This window comes from Peromyscus californicus, unplaced genomic scaffold (assembly GCF_007827085.1).
Source record: "Peromyscus californicus insignis strain IS unplaced genomic scaffold, ASM782708v3 Scaffold_4__1_contigs__length_199733344, whole genome shotgun sequence".
Classification (NCBI taxonomy): Eukaryota; Metazoa; Chordata; class Mammalia; order Rodentia; family Cricetidae; genus Peromyscus; species Peromyscus californicus.
In genome coordinates this window covers 62,392,849-62,410,273 of record NW_026294562.1, presented here as the reverse complement: position 1 = coordinate 62,410,273, position 17,425 = coordinate 62,392,849, and the positions used below count along the sequence as shown (strand labels likewise).

At 49.8% G+C, this 17,425-nt stretch overlaps 2 protein-coding genes across 2 annotated transcripts; both read right to left on the bottom strand.

The window, feature by feature from the left end:
* Nucleotides 1–4,024: 4,024 nt before the first annotated feature.
* Nucleotides 4,025–5,194, bottom strand: LOC128125638 (interferon-induced transmembrane protein 3-like). Its single transcript, XM_052763236.1, has 2 exons — nt 4,868–5,194; nt 4,025–4,333 (listed from the first exon to the last, which is right to left on the bottom strand). The coding sequence occupies exons 1-2, from the start codon at nt 5,117–5,119 to the stop codon at nt 4,169–4,171; spliced, it is 417 nt and encodes a 138-aa protein (XP_052619196.1). The 5' UTR covers nt 5,120–5,194; the 3' UTR covers nt 4,025–4,168.
* A 4,385-nt stretch (nt 5,195–9,579) lies between these two features.
* Nucleotides 9,580–12,171, bottom strand: LOC128094153 (interferon-induced transmembrane protein 3-like). The gene is made up of 2 exons (XM_052712290.1): nt 10,460–12,171; nt 9,580–9,918 (listed from the first exon to the last, which is right to left on the bottom strand). The coding sequence occupies exons 1-2, from the start codon at nt 10,607–10,609 to the stop codon at nt 9,778–9,780; spliced, it is 291 nt and encodes a 96-aa protein (XP_052568250.1). The 5' UTR covers nt 10,610–12,171; the 3' UTR covers nt 9,580–9,777.
* Between the last annotated feature and the right edge of the window lie 5,254 nt (nt 12,172–17,425).

Sequence of the window (17,425 nt, the reverse complement as noted above, 5' to 3'; positions counted from 1 at the left end):
GGAAGGACATGAGTTCCCTGTGTGACCATTCTTCTACAGGCTTCACCTGTGTGTGTGTGTGTGTGTGTGTGTGTGTGTGTGTGTGTGTGTGTGTGTCTGTATGTCTGTCTGTGTGTGTGTGTCTGTGTGTGTTTGTGTGTGTGTGTGTGTGTGTCTGTATGTCTGTGTGTGTGTGTGTGTGTGTCTGTGTGTCTGTATGTCTGTGTGTGTGTGTGTGTCTGTGTGTCTGTATGTCTGTGTGTGTGTGTGTGTATGTGTGTGTGTGTGTGTGTCTGTGTGTGTGTGTGTGTGTGTGTGTGGTGGCGGGGAGGGCGGGGGTCCCAGTCTGATTTTCTGTTATTGAGGTAAACATGACCAAAAGCAACTTGGGGAGTGTCTTAGTTACTTTTTTATTGCTGGGATAAGACTCTATGACCAAGGCAACTTATAAAGAAAGCATTTAATTTGGGCCTCACAGTTCTAGATGGCTAGAGTCCATCACGGCAGGATCATGGCAGCAGTCAAGCAGGCATGGCACTGGAGCAGTGGTTGGGGGCTCATATCACAACCCACAGGCGTGAGGCAGAGAGAGAGAGAATGAGAATATGATGTGGGCTTTGACACCTCAAAGACCACCCCATCCCCCAGTAACACACCTCCTCCAACAAGGCCACACCTCCCAGTCCTTCACAAACAGTTCTACCAGCTGGAGACCAAGTATTCAAATATATGAACCTGTGGGGGAGGGGGAGCAATCTCATTCAAACCACCACAGGGAGGAAGGGTTTGTTTGGCTTTTAGGTTACTGTCCATCATCAAGGGAAGCCAAGGTCGGGACAGAAGCAGAGAACATAGAGGAACACTGCTTGCTTCTGTGGCTCACTCATCCTGCTTCTTAAACAAAACAGGAACACCTGCCCAGGCTGGGCCCCACCACATCAATCACTAATCAAGAAAATGTGGTGTTGGAAAAACGGCTCATCAGTTAAAGTGCTAGCTGCCCTTCCAGAGGACCTGGGTTTGGTTACCAGCACACATGCAGCCGATAACAACCATCTGTAGTTCCTGTTCTGGGGAGTCCAACGCCCTCTTCTGGTCTCCATGGGCATCGCACACACGTGGTACACATGTACACATGCAGGCTGACAACCAGACTGACCTGCAGGGCGGCCGAGGAAAGGGCATGGATAGCAGCAAAGGATGCCCCACAGTGAGGGTGGTCTTAAAGCTAGTTTCACCTTGACACAGGGTCACTTTGGAAAAGGGAAACCCAACTGAAAAAAAAAATGTATCCACCAGATTGGCCTGTGGTCAAGCCTGTGATTCATGTTCTGGATTGATGACTGTTCCGGCTAGTTTTATGTCCACGTGACACAAGCTAGAGTCATCTGAAAGGAGGGAACCTCGATTGAGAAACTGCCTCCCTAAGATCCAGCTGTGAGGCATTTTTTAAATTAGTGATTGATGGGGGAAGAGCACAGCCCATTGTGGGTGGTGTCATCCTTGGGCTGGTGGTCCAGGGTTCTATACGAAAGCAGACGGAGCAAGCCAGTAAGCAGCATCCCTCCATGGCCTCTGCATCAGCTCCTTTCTCGAGGTTCCTGCCCTGTTTGAGTTCCTGTACAGACTTCCTTCAATGGTGGACAGTGATACGAAGTGTAAGCCTAACATCCCTCCCCATGTTGCTTAGGTCTTGGTGTTTCATCACAGCAATAGTAACCCTAAGACAATGGCTGATGTGAAAGGGCCCAACTCACCGTGGGCGTTGCCACCCCTGAGAAGGTGGTCCTGGATGGTATAAGAAAGTGGGAGGAGCAAGCCACGAGAAGCAAGCCAGTGAACAGCTCTCCTCCAGACAGAAGTTGCTTTTGGTCATGGTGTTTTATCACAGCAGTAGAAACCCCAACTAAGACAGAGAGGCGCTCTGCGCATGAAAGAGGCTGTGTGGGGGGGCCTAGCTATGGCTCTCAACGGATGGTGAGGTGCTGTAACTTTCACCTGAGTTGGGAAGATTCCCAGGCCTGCAGAAAAGCTCCAGGACCCCTTCCCTCAGCAGGGGGTGGGGTGGGTCAAGTCTTGACCATCAGCATTTCCAGTTATCCTGCCCTGGAAGAATTCAGTTCTCAGGATTTACTTCTGTCAGGGCTGAAGCTGTAACGGAGACACTGCCCAACGCTGCCCTCAGTAGCCTGAGGAGTTCTTTCCCCCTTAGGCTCTTCCATTCCGGTAAAGCCTGACCCTTGACAACCAAGAAACATGTCAGGACAAGACTGAGTGAAACAGTCCTAGGTTTGTTGAGTATTAAGATGGGAGCCATGGTGGTACACACCTTTAATCCCAGCACTCAGGAGACAGAGACAGGCGGATCCAAGTTCAAGGCCAGCCCAGTCTACAGAGGACAGCCAGGGATACACAGAGAAACCCTGTCTTTAAAAAAAAAAAAAAAAAAAGGTATTAAGACAGTCATGTAGGCAATTTTGGCTTTATCAGGTTTCTTGACTCTCAAACTAGATCCCAGGATGGGCTTCCTCCTCCCTTCCCAGTCCTAATTTCCCATCTCTATCCTGCATCCTTTGTACCCCGTTAGTACTCAGCCGACCCCCAATAAGACAAGATCCCTTTATAACAGTGCCTACTGGGAAACCAAAACTGGTTGGGGGTGGGGTGGGGTGGAGGTTGGCCCCCAGCAGAGGGGCCTTGTCATCTTCCACGTCACAGAGCTAGTCTGTGAACCACATTTCCCAAACTTTTCTTTCCACACACCCTCCCAGTGAGCGGGGCATCCTGTGAGGTTGAAGTAAACAGGCACGCTGCACTTCCCAGGCAGCTGCCTTTTGGAAAGCCTCCCCCCCCCCCCCCCCCCCCCCCCCCCCCCCACCCCCCCCCCCCCCCCCCCCCCCGCTTCTTTTGTTTCCCTCCCTGGTGGCTAAATTCCCTATTGGGCAGGTCAGCTCTGTCAGAGACTGGGCTGGAGGACAAGTTGGGGTCCTGATCCGCTATGGGGTCTCTGCCATCCTGGACGAGAAGCCCAAACCCTTTATAACTTGCAGAAGTGTCCCCACCCACCCCTTTCGACTGAGTACTGACACCACCCCCCCACTCTTGGCAGCGACCACTACAACGCCCCCACCCCTGCACACACACACACACACACACACACCCCGGTACCCAAGGTGTTTCAGACCTACTGTGCTGCCTGTGTGTTTTGGCTACACTGGAACCCGCTACAATGGTTTAGGAGGCAAGGAGCAGGAGAACAGATCAGGCGGAGTCCCACAGGGAGAAGAAGGCCCAGCAACTCTTGAGGTGCTTGCCTCTGGGAACCCGATAGTAAGTACCCTTGGAAAGGCTCCTGTGGGGGGCATGTTGGACTCCTGCCACCAACAAGGGAGACAACGCCCACCCCCAGGAGATTCATAAGCCCAGTGCCCCTAAGTGAAGTGGAAACGTGGGTACTAGGGCTACTAGGACCCAAGAAGTGAGTTCTGCATACCGTGGCAGAGGAGGGCGCGATTGGAACTCTTCCCTACCGGGAAAGGTGGGTGAGGTCCACGTATCTACAGAACGCCGGCAGGGGGCGCCAGGGCAATGAGTCTGAACCTTCTTTAGGGTCAGTCCAGGCTCCAGGACTTAGACTAAACTGCAACGCTGCTATGGGACCAGCAGGGGACACCAGGCTCACACAACACCCAGCAAGTCCTGGACAGGGTAAGCCCAGGGATCCACGGACCGCATGGGGAGAGCACCTATGGAACCCGTGACCCAGCTTGTCTGGGTCAGAGTTTTCTTCTTCCTGAAAGGAAAGGACCCTGGCCTGGTGGTCCTCCACTTCTGAACTGGACTGGGTGCCATAGGAATATGGAGCCAGGGTTGGATGAAGTTCAGGTTCTCCCTGCCTAGAGCAGGCAAATACCGTCCAGGACTTTGGCCAGCAAATGTCCACAGCAGTAGGCCAGGTACCTGCCAAATTGAGAATAACCAACCTGCCCACCTCAGAGAGAGGAAGATCAAGGTTAGTAAGCTGGATACGACCAGTCAAAGCACAGTGGTTACCATGTGCACTTTATTGAATCCACTGTGGACAGGTGTGTGAGTGTTACATCTGCATATGGCGAGGGGTAAAGGGGCCAGGAGGAAGGTAGTTATGGATGGTGGAGTAAATGTCAGGACCAAAGGCCAGAATCCTCTGTTAAGTGTAGAGACGACTAGCAGAAAAAACAATGCAGAGGACGGCCACGATGGTAATAACAACCGTGAGGATGCTGAGGACCAGGGCGCTGATGTTGAGGCACTTGGCAGTGGAGGCGTAGGCCTGGGCTCCAGTCACGTCACCCACCATCTTCCTGTCCCTAGACTGGAGCAGAGCAGATGATCAGTGGCCATGGAGTCGCTGGGCAAATGCCCTGGCAGTTTCCTTATCATACTCCCTGTGGACCGCATCTCTCCCACTTCAGTCAGGACCGTTTTACGTAGGCTGACTATGCAGGAGGCCTAGGACTTGCTGCTTACCCACCATCAAGTGTGGTTCCCCATGAATCTCCAGGGCATTTTCCACACAGGCTAGCACCCCAGTGTGCAAGGTGAAGGGGCGCTCTAGGTATTCCTCTAGACTGGGTGGGGACAGTCTGATGCCAGGTCCCCAGGCAGCCTCACCCTGTATCTGCCCTAGAGTCTTTAAGCCCACATACACACACACACACACACACACACACACACACACACACACACACACACACACGCAACATGCATACACACCACAGAAGAATGCACACAAACATTTTAAACAAAGGCCCCCTTCCCCCTCACACCTAGGTGCCATCTGGGTAGATGGAGCTTCAGGCTCCCACACACCTGCTTACACTACCACTCCCACATCCTCCACACTCACCTTCACAGAGTAGGCATAGGCAATGAAACCCAGGCAGCAAAAGTTCAAGAAGAGTGTGTTGAAGAGGGACCAGACCACATGGTCAGGCACAGCGACCTCTCTGGGCATGTTGATCACGGTGGTTCTGACAGAAGTTGAGCCATGGGGTGCTGGTCCCAGCTCAGCCACCTCATATTCTTCCTTAATTCTTTCGTAGTTTGGGGGATGTCCTCCATTGGCGGCAGTCACGAAGGCTTGAGAAGTGTGGTTCATGGTGCGGAGCAAAACCAGCAGTGAGGGGTAGAGGATGAAGTGCTCTGTGGGTCCGCCCTTTCTCCGGCAGTTTCGGTTTCTCAGAAGTTTCCTTTTCCTGAATTTTAGCTTAATGAGAATTGGCTGGGTCCTGAGGGGCGTGGCCCTAAAAGTCCTGTGGATCAAATTACTTCAGGACTGGATGTCAGGAAGGACTGTGAATCAGGGGAACTTCCTGTCCAGGAACCCAAGTCAGGACTTGTCCCAGGGCCCAAGCTCCACTGTTGATGGTTGAGGGGTCCTGGAGTCTACCAAACTCAGGCTAACAGCTGCAGAACTTCACTGTCCCTGACCAAGGTCCCAGCCAGGCCCCACAGAACCCACCCTTCTCCCAGCAATAACGGGTGCCCCCAGAGCCCACTGCACGCACGCACGCACTCTGGAGGCCAGTTCTACTGGTTTCCTTGCAGGTAGAGGTTGGGGTGAACTGCAGACAGTGCCCTAAGTGTGGTCAGTAACTGGACTTTGGTGTTAGGACTGAATGATCCAGGTCACATGGCTATGACCTCATGGTCCAGGGCTGGCATATTAGTGCTCCCCCAACTCCCTTTTCCTCCTGCCCTATCACAATTTATTAGAGCTAGTGGAATGGTCACTGAGGACCTTCATCATGCCAGAAAAGCCTTCTCAAGTACGTGGTGGGGTGAGGGCTATGGTCCCGAAAGCCACTCCTGATCATGCTGAAGGATTCAGTTCCCTGACAACAGGGAGGCCTGACCTAGGCTCTCCTGTTAGGAGTTGTATCCACTTTCTATCTTGGTGGCACAGTAAGGACCAGGCTACCAGACCTGCTTCAAGGTGCCTTGCAGCACCCACCCACCCTTCCTAGAGCTCTGAGCCTTGGGGGTTTTGGCTCCCCCAGTCTCCAGGTCCCAGTCATTCCGTTCTTTGTCTTCCTTGAGTTCCTCACAGGGATGGCAGCACCTCCTACAGTCACCCCTCTACAGTCCTGTTCTGGGGGCTGGCTTCATCAGCCTCCCTGACAGAGTCCTGCCTGGTGGAATAGGTAGTGTGATTTCCATGTACTCAGCTGTTCCCTCACAGAGGCTCCTGCGGGCCACAGGCTCAGGGCACCATGTACAGAGCAGGGCGTTGGTCTGGGGACAGGGACTCTGACTGGAGCCCGACAGTGCTGGTTTCCATTGGGTTTTGATATGCTTTTTCTTTCTTTTATTTTTTCTTTCTTTTATTTTTTTCTCTCTTTCTCCCCTTTTCTTTTTTCTCTCTCTTTTTTTCTTTTTTTCTTTTTTCTTTTTCAAGACAGGGATTCTCTGTGAAACAGTCTTGGCTGACCTAGAACTCACAGTCACAGAGATCCGCCTGCCTCTGCCTCCCAAGTGCTGGGATTAAAGGCATGAGCCACCACCGCCTGGCTCTGATATGCCATTTCTTTGTGTTCTGTGGAATACCTCTCCAACAAGGCCTACGTCACACTGTTCCTCATACATCCCTGAAAAGAAAGTTTGAATCGATGGCCTGCAGTTTACCCTCCCATTGCCTTTCAGCCACGTGGGAGAGGAAATAATACGAGTAACCCCTGAGTTTGTAAATGACAGTAAGTGTGGTACTGTGATCACCACACAATCTGGTTTCAGGAATGTTGGATTTGGGTATAACTTTTTTTTATAGTCAACAATATTTAATTTCAACCATACCTCTGTTTACTACGGTCTCACAATATTCCTGAAGTCAAACACATTTGCTTCCGGATGTTTACCTAGTCACAACAGAAACTATACTGAAAGTTAATGGTCATCTCAAACTTTGTGGCCACTTCTCGGCCATCCTCAGTCACTGGGACCCTATTTCCTCTCTCCTGGTGGCTTTGGTGACCTGTGAGGGCTTTGCCATATCCAGGCCTTCACATGTATTCAAACCCCAGACTCATCTCCCTACCCACAGAGGTGGGGAGCTATACCCAGCACTGCATGTACGTTCAGTGTCTTCTCGTGCCCCGCCCCCCAAGTGGGCTGGATGGAGGCCTCTTCCTGTCAGTCTTGCTCCTTCCCATGTGGCACATCCCTTAAGAAACTATCTTTGGATTTTTTGATCTTCTTCATTTGTTCCTATGGGCGATCGCTGCTGCCCCAGGGGTCATCAGAGAGAAAGGGATCGACAAGCATTGTTGGAAGAGGGTCAGGGCCAGCCTTTTGCTCCATCCAAGATGATCCATTTCTGACATGATGCACAATTGTTGGCGCTTTATTTGTCCAGTTCTGTCCTGACTCTTCTCACCGGGGACAGGTCTGGCCAGTGTCCTTCAGTAGAGCTGGAATCGAGAGGCCATGTTCTCTGGTTTGGTGTCCCTGCACTTTTCAGACCCACAGCATCCTCTACGCGGCACTGTTCTCCAACTGGACTCCTATTGGTGGGTCTGCAGAAGCCTGTCATCTCCTACCAGAGACCCTCTGCCTGTAGCTGCCTAACAGGCGGGGAAAATGGGTGGGAGCAGCACTCCTCAGCATAGCCTGGGGGGCAGGGGTTTCTCTGCTGTCTTCTCGGGATGAGACTTTGCTTTGTTTCCTCTCGGCTTTGGGTAGGGAGCAACTTAGAGTCTTTCCATTCAGCTGACCACTCTCCCCTGCCCTGCAGGCCACCAACACAATGGGAAGTTGTCACAATTCCATTGCTTCTGCTCCAATTACACCTTCGGTGAGTAGGAAGTGAGCATGGGGACTCTGCATGGCTGAGCAGCCCCACTGTGGGTTCACTCATGGGTTGTAGTAAACACTAGCCCTGTATGTTCCACTTCAGACAAGTAGTTAGGATGGTGTTTAGTCTGGAGATCATGGCCTGGCTCTGTGCCCAACAGTGCCTAACATGTCTGAAGTTTCCACGCCCTCAGGATAGTTGCCCAAGCATTGTTCATATGCAGCGTTAGGAAGGCCTGAAGTGTGGCCATAGGGACTGTGTTCCTTGTCCTGAAGTCTCAACCTTCATTCAGTCATGACCTGGGTCTGAGGTTGAGCACTCTGAAGGCCCAAGGCCATGAATTTTAGTGGAGATGCCACACTGGGTCCTTCTCAAAAATGCTTTTTTTTTTTTTTTTGAGACAGGGTTTCTCTGTGTGGTTTTGGTGCCTGTCCTGGATCTTGCCCTATAGACCAGGCTGGCCTCAAACTCGCAGAGATCCGCCTGCCTCTGCCTCCCTAGTGCTAGGATTAAAGGCATGTGTCACCACTGCCTGGCTCTCAAAAACCCTTGCCCCTTGGCTGGTGCACTGAAAGTCTTGATTTCTCCCTAGGACTTAGTCTGGCTGAGTCGCTCCCCTCCAGTGTGATAGCAGCTCTCCCAGTGGGGTCCTCTGTCTCCACTGCTATTATGATCCCTGCCTTTTGTTTTTTTTTTTTTTTTGAGACAGGGTTTCTCTGCGTAGCTTTGCGCCTTTCCTGGAACTCGCTTTGGAGACCAGGCTGGCCTCAAACAGAGATCCGCCAGGCTCTGCCTCCCGAGTGCTGGGATTACAGGCGTGCGCCACCACCGCCCAGCTGATCCCTGTCTTCTTAAGACAGGCTCAGCTCCCAAGACAATGAAGGGAGGGATTCTGCTCCAGAACCCTGGACCTTAGTGAAGAGGCATCTCTAAGCTAGGTTAGTCTCACAAGATGATCAGAACCCAGGACAAAAACCCAAGTACCAACACAGGGAGACAGTGCCACTCTGGGGCTTCAAAGACTTGTAATCTTGGGGTGCCTAAAATGAGGTGGAAACGCAGTCGCCAAGGGCATCCAGGAAGAGGAGAGGTGAATTTGGAGTACAGACTATTGGTGAAGGGTGCCAAAGCCCATGGAGACCGAGATCCACCCTCGACATCTCAGATCTCAGGACCCACAGAGTGATAATGAGCTCCGTCAGCAGGTGGCGCCTGGCAGCGAAGACTCTCTGTTCACCTCCCGCTGCCCACCCTTGACCTGAAGTAAACCTGTGAGACATGAGTGAGAAGGTAAGGGTCATCTCGGTTAGTACATCGCAGCACCCAGCGGGTATCATAAACAGTCTGTCCAGAATCCAAGCCAGAAGCCACCACAGAAATCCTAGACACAGTTTGCCTGGGTCGAGGCTTCTTCCTCCTGAAAGAGGAGGACCCTGGGCTGGCCCTTTATCCCTGGACTAAGGACTCCTTAGCTTGTGACTCTGCACCCTTCCTGGGTGCTCTGGGTATGTGGAGCCAGCCTCTTTTACTTAGCAGGCACTGGTAGGCAGTAACTAAGTAAAAGAGGACCCTATGCAGGACGCTCGTCAGCTGCTGTCTCCTACAAGAGGCCAGAAGCCTTCCTAGCTGTGAATGCCCTGCACTATACCCCCCACAGCTCCTCTTAGGAAGGAAGCCAGGGAAACCCTGAGTAAGTTCAGTACAGGACCAGTCAGGAAACGAAGAGTCAATGCACAGTTGCCACCATATACACTTTATTGACTCCACTGCGAACAGATGTGTGAGGGTACGAATTACGTGAGGAGCAGAGTGACAGGTCAGGGCCACTAGCCAGGATAAGGGACAACTGGGAAGGGCGGAGCACACGCATACTTTCCCCAAGAAAACAGTGTATGAGAGAATTAAGTCCTTTGACTCGAATTCGAAGAGCACGTACTTCGTGGAGTCCCACTCTTAGTTCCCATCCTCTAACTACTTTGGCTGTTTATGATGATGATTATGATCAGTGTGATGATGGAGACGACCATAGCACTGATGTTCAGCCGTTTAGCAGTTGTAGCATAGGCCTGGGCCCCAGTCATATCGCCCACCATCTTCCTGTCCCTGGACTGGAAGAGAACAAATGATCAGTCATCTGAGAGCCAGGTGCTCTGCCTCAGTTCCCCCATTGTCCTTCCTACCCACTGCAATCTCCTCTCTCAGGTCAAGGACCCTCACTCCCTTTCACATACCCAGACCATCCAGCAGAGCCCAGCAGTGTCCGCTCACCCCTCTATGAAGTACTGTTTTCTGTAAGCCCCACTTTCATACAGACTGGTGCCCCATTCTCAGGGTAAAGGGGCATTCCACAGACTAAGCAGTAAGGAGAATTCCTCTAAATGTGTGGAGACAGTGTTACCCCAGAATCCCTAGGCAGCCCCACCCTTTGCCTACCTAGGAGAGTCTCCAAGACACATAAAACCCACATACACTGTATGCTATATACACAGTCTATACACACAAACGTAAGTACATACAGGACACCAAACACAGAGTGTCACACATGCACAAACACAAGGCTGTACGTGTCCCAGGTAACCCTTGGGCAGGAAGAGCTTCAATCACACACAAACCTTCTTGTCCCATCACCCCCACCTCAAGGACACTCACCTTCACAGAGAAGATGTAGGCAATGAAACCCAGGCAGCAGCTGTTCAGGAACACTGTGTTAAATGTGGACCAGGTAATATAATCCACTGGGACATCATCGCTGTTGATGGTAACCACAGTGGATCTCGAGCCAGGGTCCTCCTTGACCATGTTTTGTGCTTAAAGGAAGCTCTTGTTTTAAAGAAGTTAGAAGTTCCTGTGGATAGAGGAGTCCTGGGCGCTTATATATAATCTTTTGCAGAGTGAGGTCCGGATGCTGTGGGATGGGCTTGGTAGGATATAGCCCCCCTTCTCAACGGCCTCTTTAAAGTTCTGCTTTCTCAAAAATTTCTACTCCTGTTGTTTGTAAACCAATGAATTACCTGGGAAGTAGGATTCCAGGCTCTTCTCCAAGCAGTTTATTCAGGAACCTTGAACAATCTTCTGACTCTGGGGAAAGCCATCTTCTGACTCCCGGGAAAGCCAGCCCACGCCCTTTATAGCCACTGGGCAACCAACCCCGTAGTGCCACGTGGACAATGCCGATAGGGTCAGACATACGCAAGCAAGCCAGATTCCACGCCCAAGCCAAATAAGGAGTTGTTTATCCCAGAGAACACCTGACATCGGGAAGGCGGAAGCCGGACGCCGGCGCCATCTTTGAGGCGCGGCCGTGCACGGCTCTCTACAGTTCCCCCTTTATTGTTTTAAGCAGCAGGCAAGAGCAGAGGTCTAATCTCTGCCAAAATACAACTTGGACATTGTACTGGTGTTAGTCCAGGTGTCATCCACCCAGAGAACACTTGACCCATCCGATACCCTTTTTTGCAGAGGTGGGAATTAGGGTATCAACCCACATGCAATTAGACTTGCTCTTCTTGGGTTTTGCTTGGGTTTTGCAATACAGCTAGACCCAAGTGCAGTGCACTAGCCTCGCATCCTGCGCGATCAAGCTTTTAATGCGGCCAGCCAGGCCTGGGGAGACTGTCCAGCCTCTATGGCTGTAAAGGCTTGGATAATCATGGCTGCATTGCGCTGCTGAGAAACCCTTAAACGAACAATGCACCACAGGCACATCAGGGAGACAAGTACCAGTAGGCCTGCCAGGGCACCTAATCTCGCCCACTCCTTTAAAAAGGTGATAGAATTTCGCAGCCAAGACATCATTTTCACAGTGGAGGCCAGGTGTACATGGGTGGAGTTGACCACAATGATCTCATTGCGCAGGATCTGGGTCAGGTTATCAAACTCCACCGACCAGGTTCTGCTCGTGAGTCGATCCTCAGCTGCTCCCGCTGGCACACTTGTCAGAATCAGGGCTATCTGGATCAGGCACATCAGCTTCCGGGGTGTCATCACGTCTCTCCGTCTGAGGGGCCCGTCGCACCAATCGCTCAGGTACCCAGATAGGGTCTAGCCGGTCCTGTGGGAAAACACAAACAGAACCTCGTGCCCATGTCAGCACGGGATCGGGGCCATGCCAGCTACCTGTGAGGATATCTTTCCACTTCACCATGCCCTTCATAGGGCTGTATGGATTATGATGCCTATCTGCTGATGAACTTCCCGAGGCATCCAAATTCAAAAAATTTAAGGTGAATAATGCCAGAGAGAGTCTTTCTCTTGGGGTTCGGTCATGGCCTATTCCCCCTTTTTGTTTTTGAAGAATTTCTTTAAGGGACCGATACGCATGCTCCACAATGCCTTGGCCTTGAGGATTATAAGGGAGACCGTGCGTTAACTGCACATCCATTCGCTGACAGAAGGAATTAAATTTCTGTCCTGTGTACGCCGGCCCATTATCAGTCTTTAATTGCTGAGGTTTTCCCCATGCTGCCCAGGCTTCCAGACAGTGGGGAATGACATTCAATGCTTTCTACCCCGTCATAGGTGAGGCATGTATAATCCCTGAACAAGTATCCACAGAGACATGCACGTATTTGAGGCGCCCAAAGTCAGGGATATGTGTAACATCCATTTGCCAAACTTTTAAGGGACGTAAACCACGGGGGTTAATTCCCAAACTAGGGGGATGATGAAAAATAACACATTGAGGACAATCCATGACTACTTGGTGCGCATCCGCACGGGAAAGGGAAAATTTAGCCTGCAACGTACGTGCATTCACATGGAATTCTTTATGAAAATCAGAGGCTCACTGTATAGCTGAAGCCATAAACATCCACACTTGTCGGGTACACTGATCTACTATGTCATTGCCTTTAGCTAAAGGACCAGGCAATCTTATATGAGCACGTATGTGCTGAACGAAGAATGGATGTTTACGTAGCCAAATCAAACTTTGTAACTGCTGAAATAAGGAGCTTACAGAACTAGAGGGTTTAATCAGTCCTGCACATTCAAGATATTTCAAAGCATTAACAACATAGCAGGAATCTGATATCAAATTAAAAGGAAAAGGGCAAGCTCTAAAAACTTCTAAAACGGCCGGGCGGTGGTGGCGCGCGCCTTTAATCCCAGCACTTGGGAGGCAGAGGCAGGTGGATCTCTGTGAGTTCGAGGCCAGCCTGGGCTACCAAGTGAGTTCCAGGAAAGGCGCAAAGCTACACAGAGAAACCCTGTCTTGAAAAACCAAAAAAAAAAAAAAAAAAAACAAACAAACAAAAAAAAAAAAAACTTCTAAAACAATTTGCAGCTCCACCTGTTGCGGTGTCCCATTATCCACCATATATGCTCCAGCACCAGTTTTAGAACCATCTGTAAAAATAATGCTTGCTCCCACAATGGGTTGAGTGGTAGTCACTATGGGAAACACCACCGGATGTTCCTTGAAAAAGGTTAACAAGGGATGTTTAGGGAAATGACAATCAATGGACCCTGAAAATGAACAACGTAATATGGCCCATGCATCTATTGTGGCAGTTAATATTCTAATTTGATTGCTATCATATGATGTAATGAGTTCTTTGGGTGATACTCCAAAATGTTGCACACATAATAAAATTCCTTGTTGGGCAAGCTCTGCCACAGCAGTGGGATAATGCTGTATAGTTTGTGCAGGCGACAACTTTGGGTGAATCCACAACAGAGGTCCATCTTGCCATAAAATCCCTGTAGGCTGTAAAAGGGTAGGCAATATGCATAAGCTAATCTTCTCTGGACTCTGTACTCTCGTAAGGAACGCCTTTTGTAGTCTATCTTCTACCTTCTGCAATGCATCCCTAGCCTCTTGAGTTAATACTCTTGGTGAATCCAAGGCCGGATCTCCATTTAAGATATCAAAAAGAGGCTTCAAATCATAGTTTTGATATGCAAACTCCCTCGGACCCAATTTATGTCTCCCAATAACTTTTGGAAATCATTAAGAGTACGAAGATGATCCTTCCTCAGCTCTACCTTTTGTGGGACAACCTGGTTAAAGGTTATATTAGAGCCTAAATAATGAGCTATCCCATTCTTCTGAACCTTTTCTGGGGCAATGCAAAGACCTTTCTTTTTTTTTTTTTTAAAGATTTATTTATTTATTATGTATACAGAGAAGGGCACCAGATCTCATTACAGATGGTTGTGAGCCACCATGTGGTTGCTGGGAATTGAACTCAGGACCTCTGGAAGAGCAGTCGGTGCTCTTAACCTCTGAGCCATCTCTCCAGTCCCTGACCTTTCTTTCTTAATGCTTTATCCAAGCAGGAATAAGCTTCCTCTAATATTCCTTCATCTTTTGCGGCAAGGAGGATATCATCCATGTAATGGACACATCTTACTATGGGAAAACGCTGCTGCATGGGCGCCAGAGCTGCAGCCACATAGATCTGACACATGGTGGGGCTGTTAGCCATGCCTTGAGGCAAGACCACCCACTCATATCTCTTATCAGGTTATTCATGATTGATGGAAGGGAGAGTAAAGGCGAATCTGGCACTATCATCTTGAAATAAGGGAATGGAAAAGAAACAATCCTTTATATCCACGGCAATAATATGCCAGGAGGCTGGCAGAGCCGATAGAAGCGGTAGCCCTTGCTACACTGGACCCATGACCTGCATCTGATTATTAATAGCCCTAAGGTCATGTAACAATCGCCACTTTCCAGATTTTTTTCTAATGACAAATATAGGTGTATTCCAAGGCGACACAGAGGGTCGTATATGTCCAGCCTCAAGCTGTTCTTTTACTAGCTCTTCTGCCGCTGATAACTTTTCAGAGGAAAGTGGCCACTGAGGTACCCATACCGGGTCCTCTGTTTTCCAGGAAATGGGAATTCCTTCCTCAGTGGCCCCTATGAAAAACCCAATCCCTGTCTAGGTGGTCTACTCTGCGCCTGAACTGGATCTTTTCTGCCTTGGAGAAACTTCCCCAAACCAAACCTAGGATGACATCCCATCTTCATCATAATTTCCTGAGACTCCTTAGAATATTCGTTACTCAATTTGAATCCCATAGATTGCATAAGATCCCTTCCCCAAAGGGACACTGGAAGCTCGAGGACGTAGGTTTGCATAACACCCGAATGGCCCCCTTCATCCTGCCACTGTAATTGTCCTGCACTAATATCTGGTGAATTGGTATATCCTAGCCCTTGTAGAGTTTGAGAGGAGACTTGCACTGGCCACCCACGGGGCCAGTCTTTACGGGCAATGATGCTCCGATCTGCACCAGTATCCAGGAGTCCCGTTATCTTGGTACCATTAATAGTTAATTGCAAGGTGGGTCTTTGATCTAAATCAAGGGACAGAAAAGTTAAATCTGTCCCCATGGATCCAAAGCCTTTATTTCTTCTGTTTCGATCAGCGGCTGGATAGGACTCATGTAAACTGGGTAATAAAACTAGTTGTGCAATCCTATCACCTGGTGAAATGGCAGTAATTCCTTTTGGAGACTCAACCATAATTTTCACAATCCCAGTATAATCAGGATCAATCACTCCTGGGTTTACTTTAAGACCTTTTTATGGTGGTGGAGGATCTTCCTATCAATAAACCCACCGTGCCCAGCTTCAAAGGGCCTTTAAAATCAGACTCCACTAATTGTACTCCCATCTGTGGAGTCAGTACGAGTCTGGTGGTGGCACGGAGGTCCAACCCTGCTGAGCCTGTAGTGGCTCTCCATGGTTCCTCGGATGACTGAGGGTTGGTCACTGCTCCGGGTTCCCGCCTTGCTCCTGATTCTCCACTGCCCCATATATTTGCGGGCCCTGAGGCTGAGGGCCCCGCTGTCCGTTTTTTGAAAGATTGCCCATTATTATAGGCTGACCATTTATGTCCTTGACTGACCTACACTCATTCGCCCAATGCTTCCCCTTTTTTTTTTTTTTTTTTTTTTTTTTGGTTTTTCGAGACAGGGTTTCTCTGTGTAGCTTTGCGCCTTTCCTGGTACTCGCTTTGGAGACCAGGCTGGCCTCGAACTCACAGAGATCCGCCTGCCTCTGCCTCCCGAGTGCTGGGATTAAAGGCGTGCGCCACCACCGCCTGGCTGCTTCCCCTTTTTACACCTAGGACAAAGTCCAGGCTGTGTAGGGCATTGGCTCCTCCCTATTCCTTGGTTACCTTCTCCTTGAGGGCAGCTACGTTTGAGATGGCCCATTTTTCCACACCGAAAACATGCCCCGGTGTTCCCTCCTTTCTTGTTACTAAGTTGCATAACTGCAGCCTCAAGGCCTGCGTTAGTTAGAGGTCCCCCTAATTCTCTGCACACTTTCATCCATACTTCTAAACCTTTGTTCTTATGAGGAGTGATTGCAGCGTTGCATTCTTTGGTACATTGTTCATAAACTAGCTGCTTTATAAGCGGCATCGCGGCATCTGGGTCCCCAAAGATTCTGCCTGCAGCCTCGACCATGCGGGCCACAAAATCTGAAAAAGCTTCCATAGGCCCCTGAAGGATCTTAGTAAGGTTGCCGCTCACTTCCCCTTTATTAGGTAGGGACTTCCATGCCCTTGTTGCTAGTTGATTTATCTGGTCATAAACCTGCTGTGGATATCCATTTTGTTGATTGGCAAATCGGCCTTGTCCCAGCAGCATGTCTACATCCCAAGCTGCTTGACCTCCACCTGCAGCCCTGTTAATCGCAGCTTGTTCACTGGCAAATTCTATCAAAAATGCCTTCCAGTCTAAATACTGCCCTGCGCTGAGACATGCTCGAGCAAGATTCATCCAATCGGATGGAGTCATGCAAAATCTGCAGAGCCTCCACTTGAGCAACAGTATATGAGGCTGTGATGCCATAAGTCCGGACAGATTCCGCTAGAGACTTGATGACCTTAAAATCCAAAGGTTCATGGTATTCTCTGTTGAGTCTGGGCATTGAGAAACACTGGGCAAGCTAGCTGCATTTCAGTTCTAACCTGTCTCCAAACCTCCCGGTTAAAAGAATTCCCCATAGAGACAACTCTAGACATGGAGGCAGATTCCAGATACGGTGGAGGAGCTGAGGGAGCAGCTCCACACTCAGACTCACATCCTTTAATTCTTTCTCTTTCTCCTTTATTTCTACCCCTTTTCTTTCTTATTCTCACGCTCTGCAAGGTTTCACATAATGACTCTACATCATCAGAATCAGGGGAAGAGATAGGGGACTCGGAACGCTCTAGGTCCGAAAGGTCAGGATATAACCTTGTTTTTTCTTCCCCCTTTTTTGTTTTACTTCTGGTAGACGCTGCTTTAGCAGACATGGCCTTTTCTGATCTTTCCTCCTGCAACATTTCTAAGGCTGCCTGCCCATTATCTACCACATCGCTTCAGCGCTGGTCTTCGAGACACCCTCTCACTAATTTCCAAACTGGTCTAACCCCATGTTTAAGTGTCCCTTGTTCTGCAGCGAAGTCTAGATCATGCCCCAACTTTTCCCAGGAAGCTACCGTGAGCCTCCCGGAAACTGCAAACCAGGGTGCCATGACATCACATTCCTCTAGAAATCTTTCTAAAGTACACTTCTTAATCTCTAATTTCTTTGAAAGGAGCAGCTCGTTAAGAGCCAGAAAAATTGTGTGCGAAGAAGTTGCGCCCATGATACTAGCAGCACTTTTG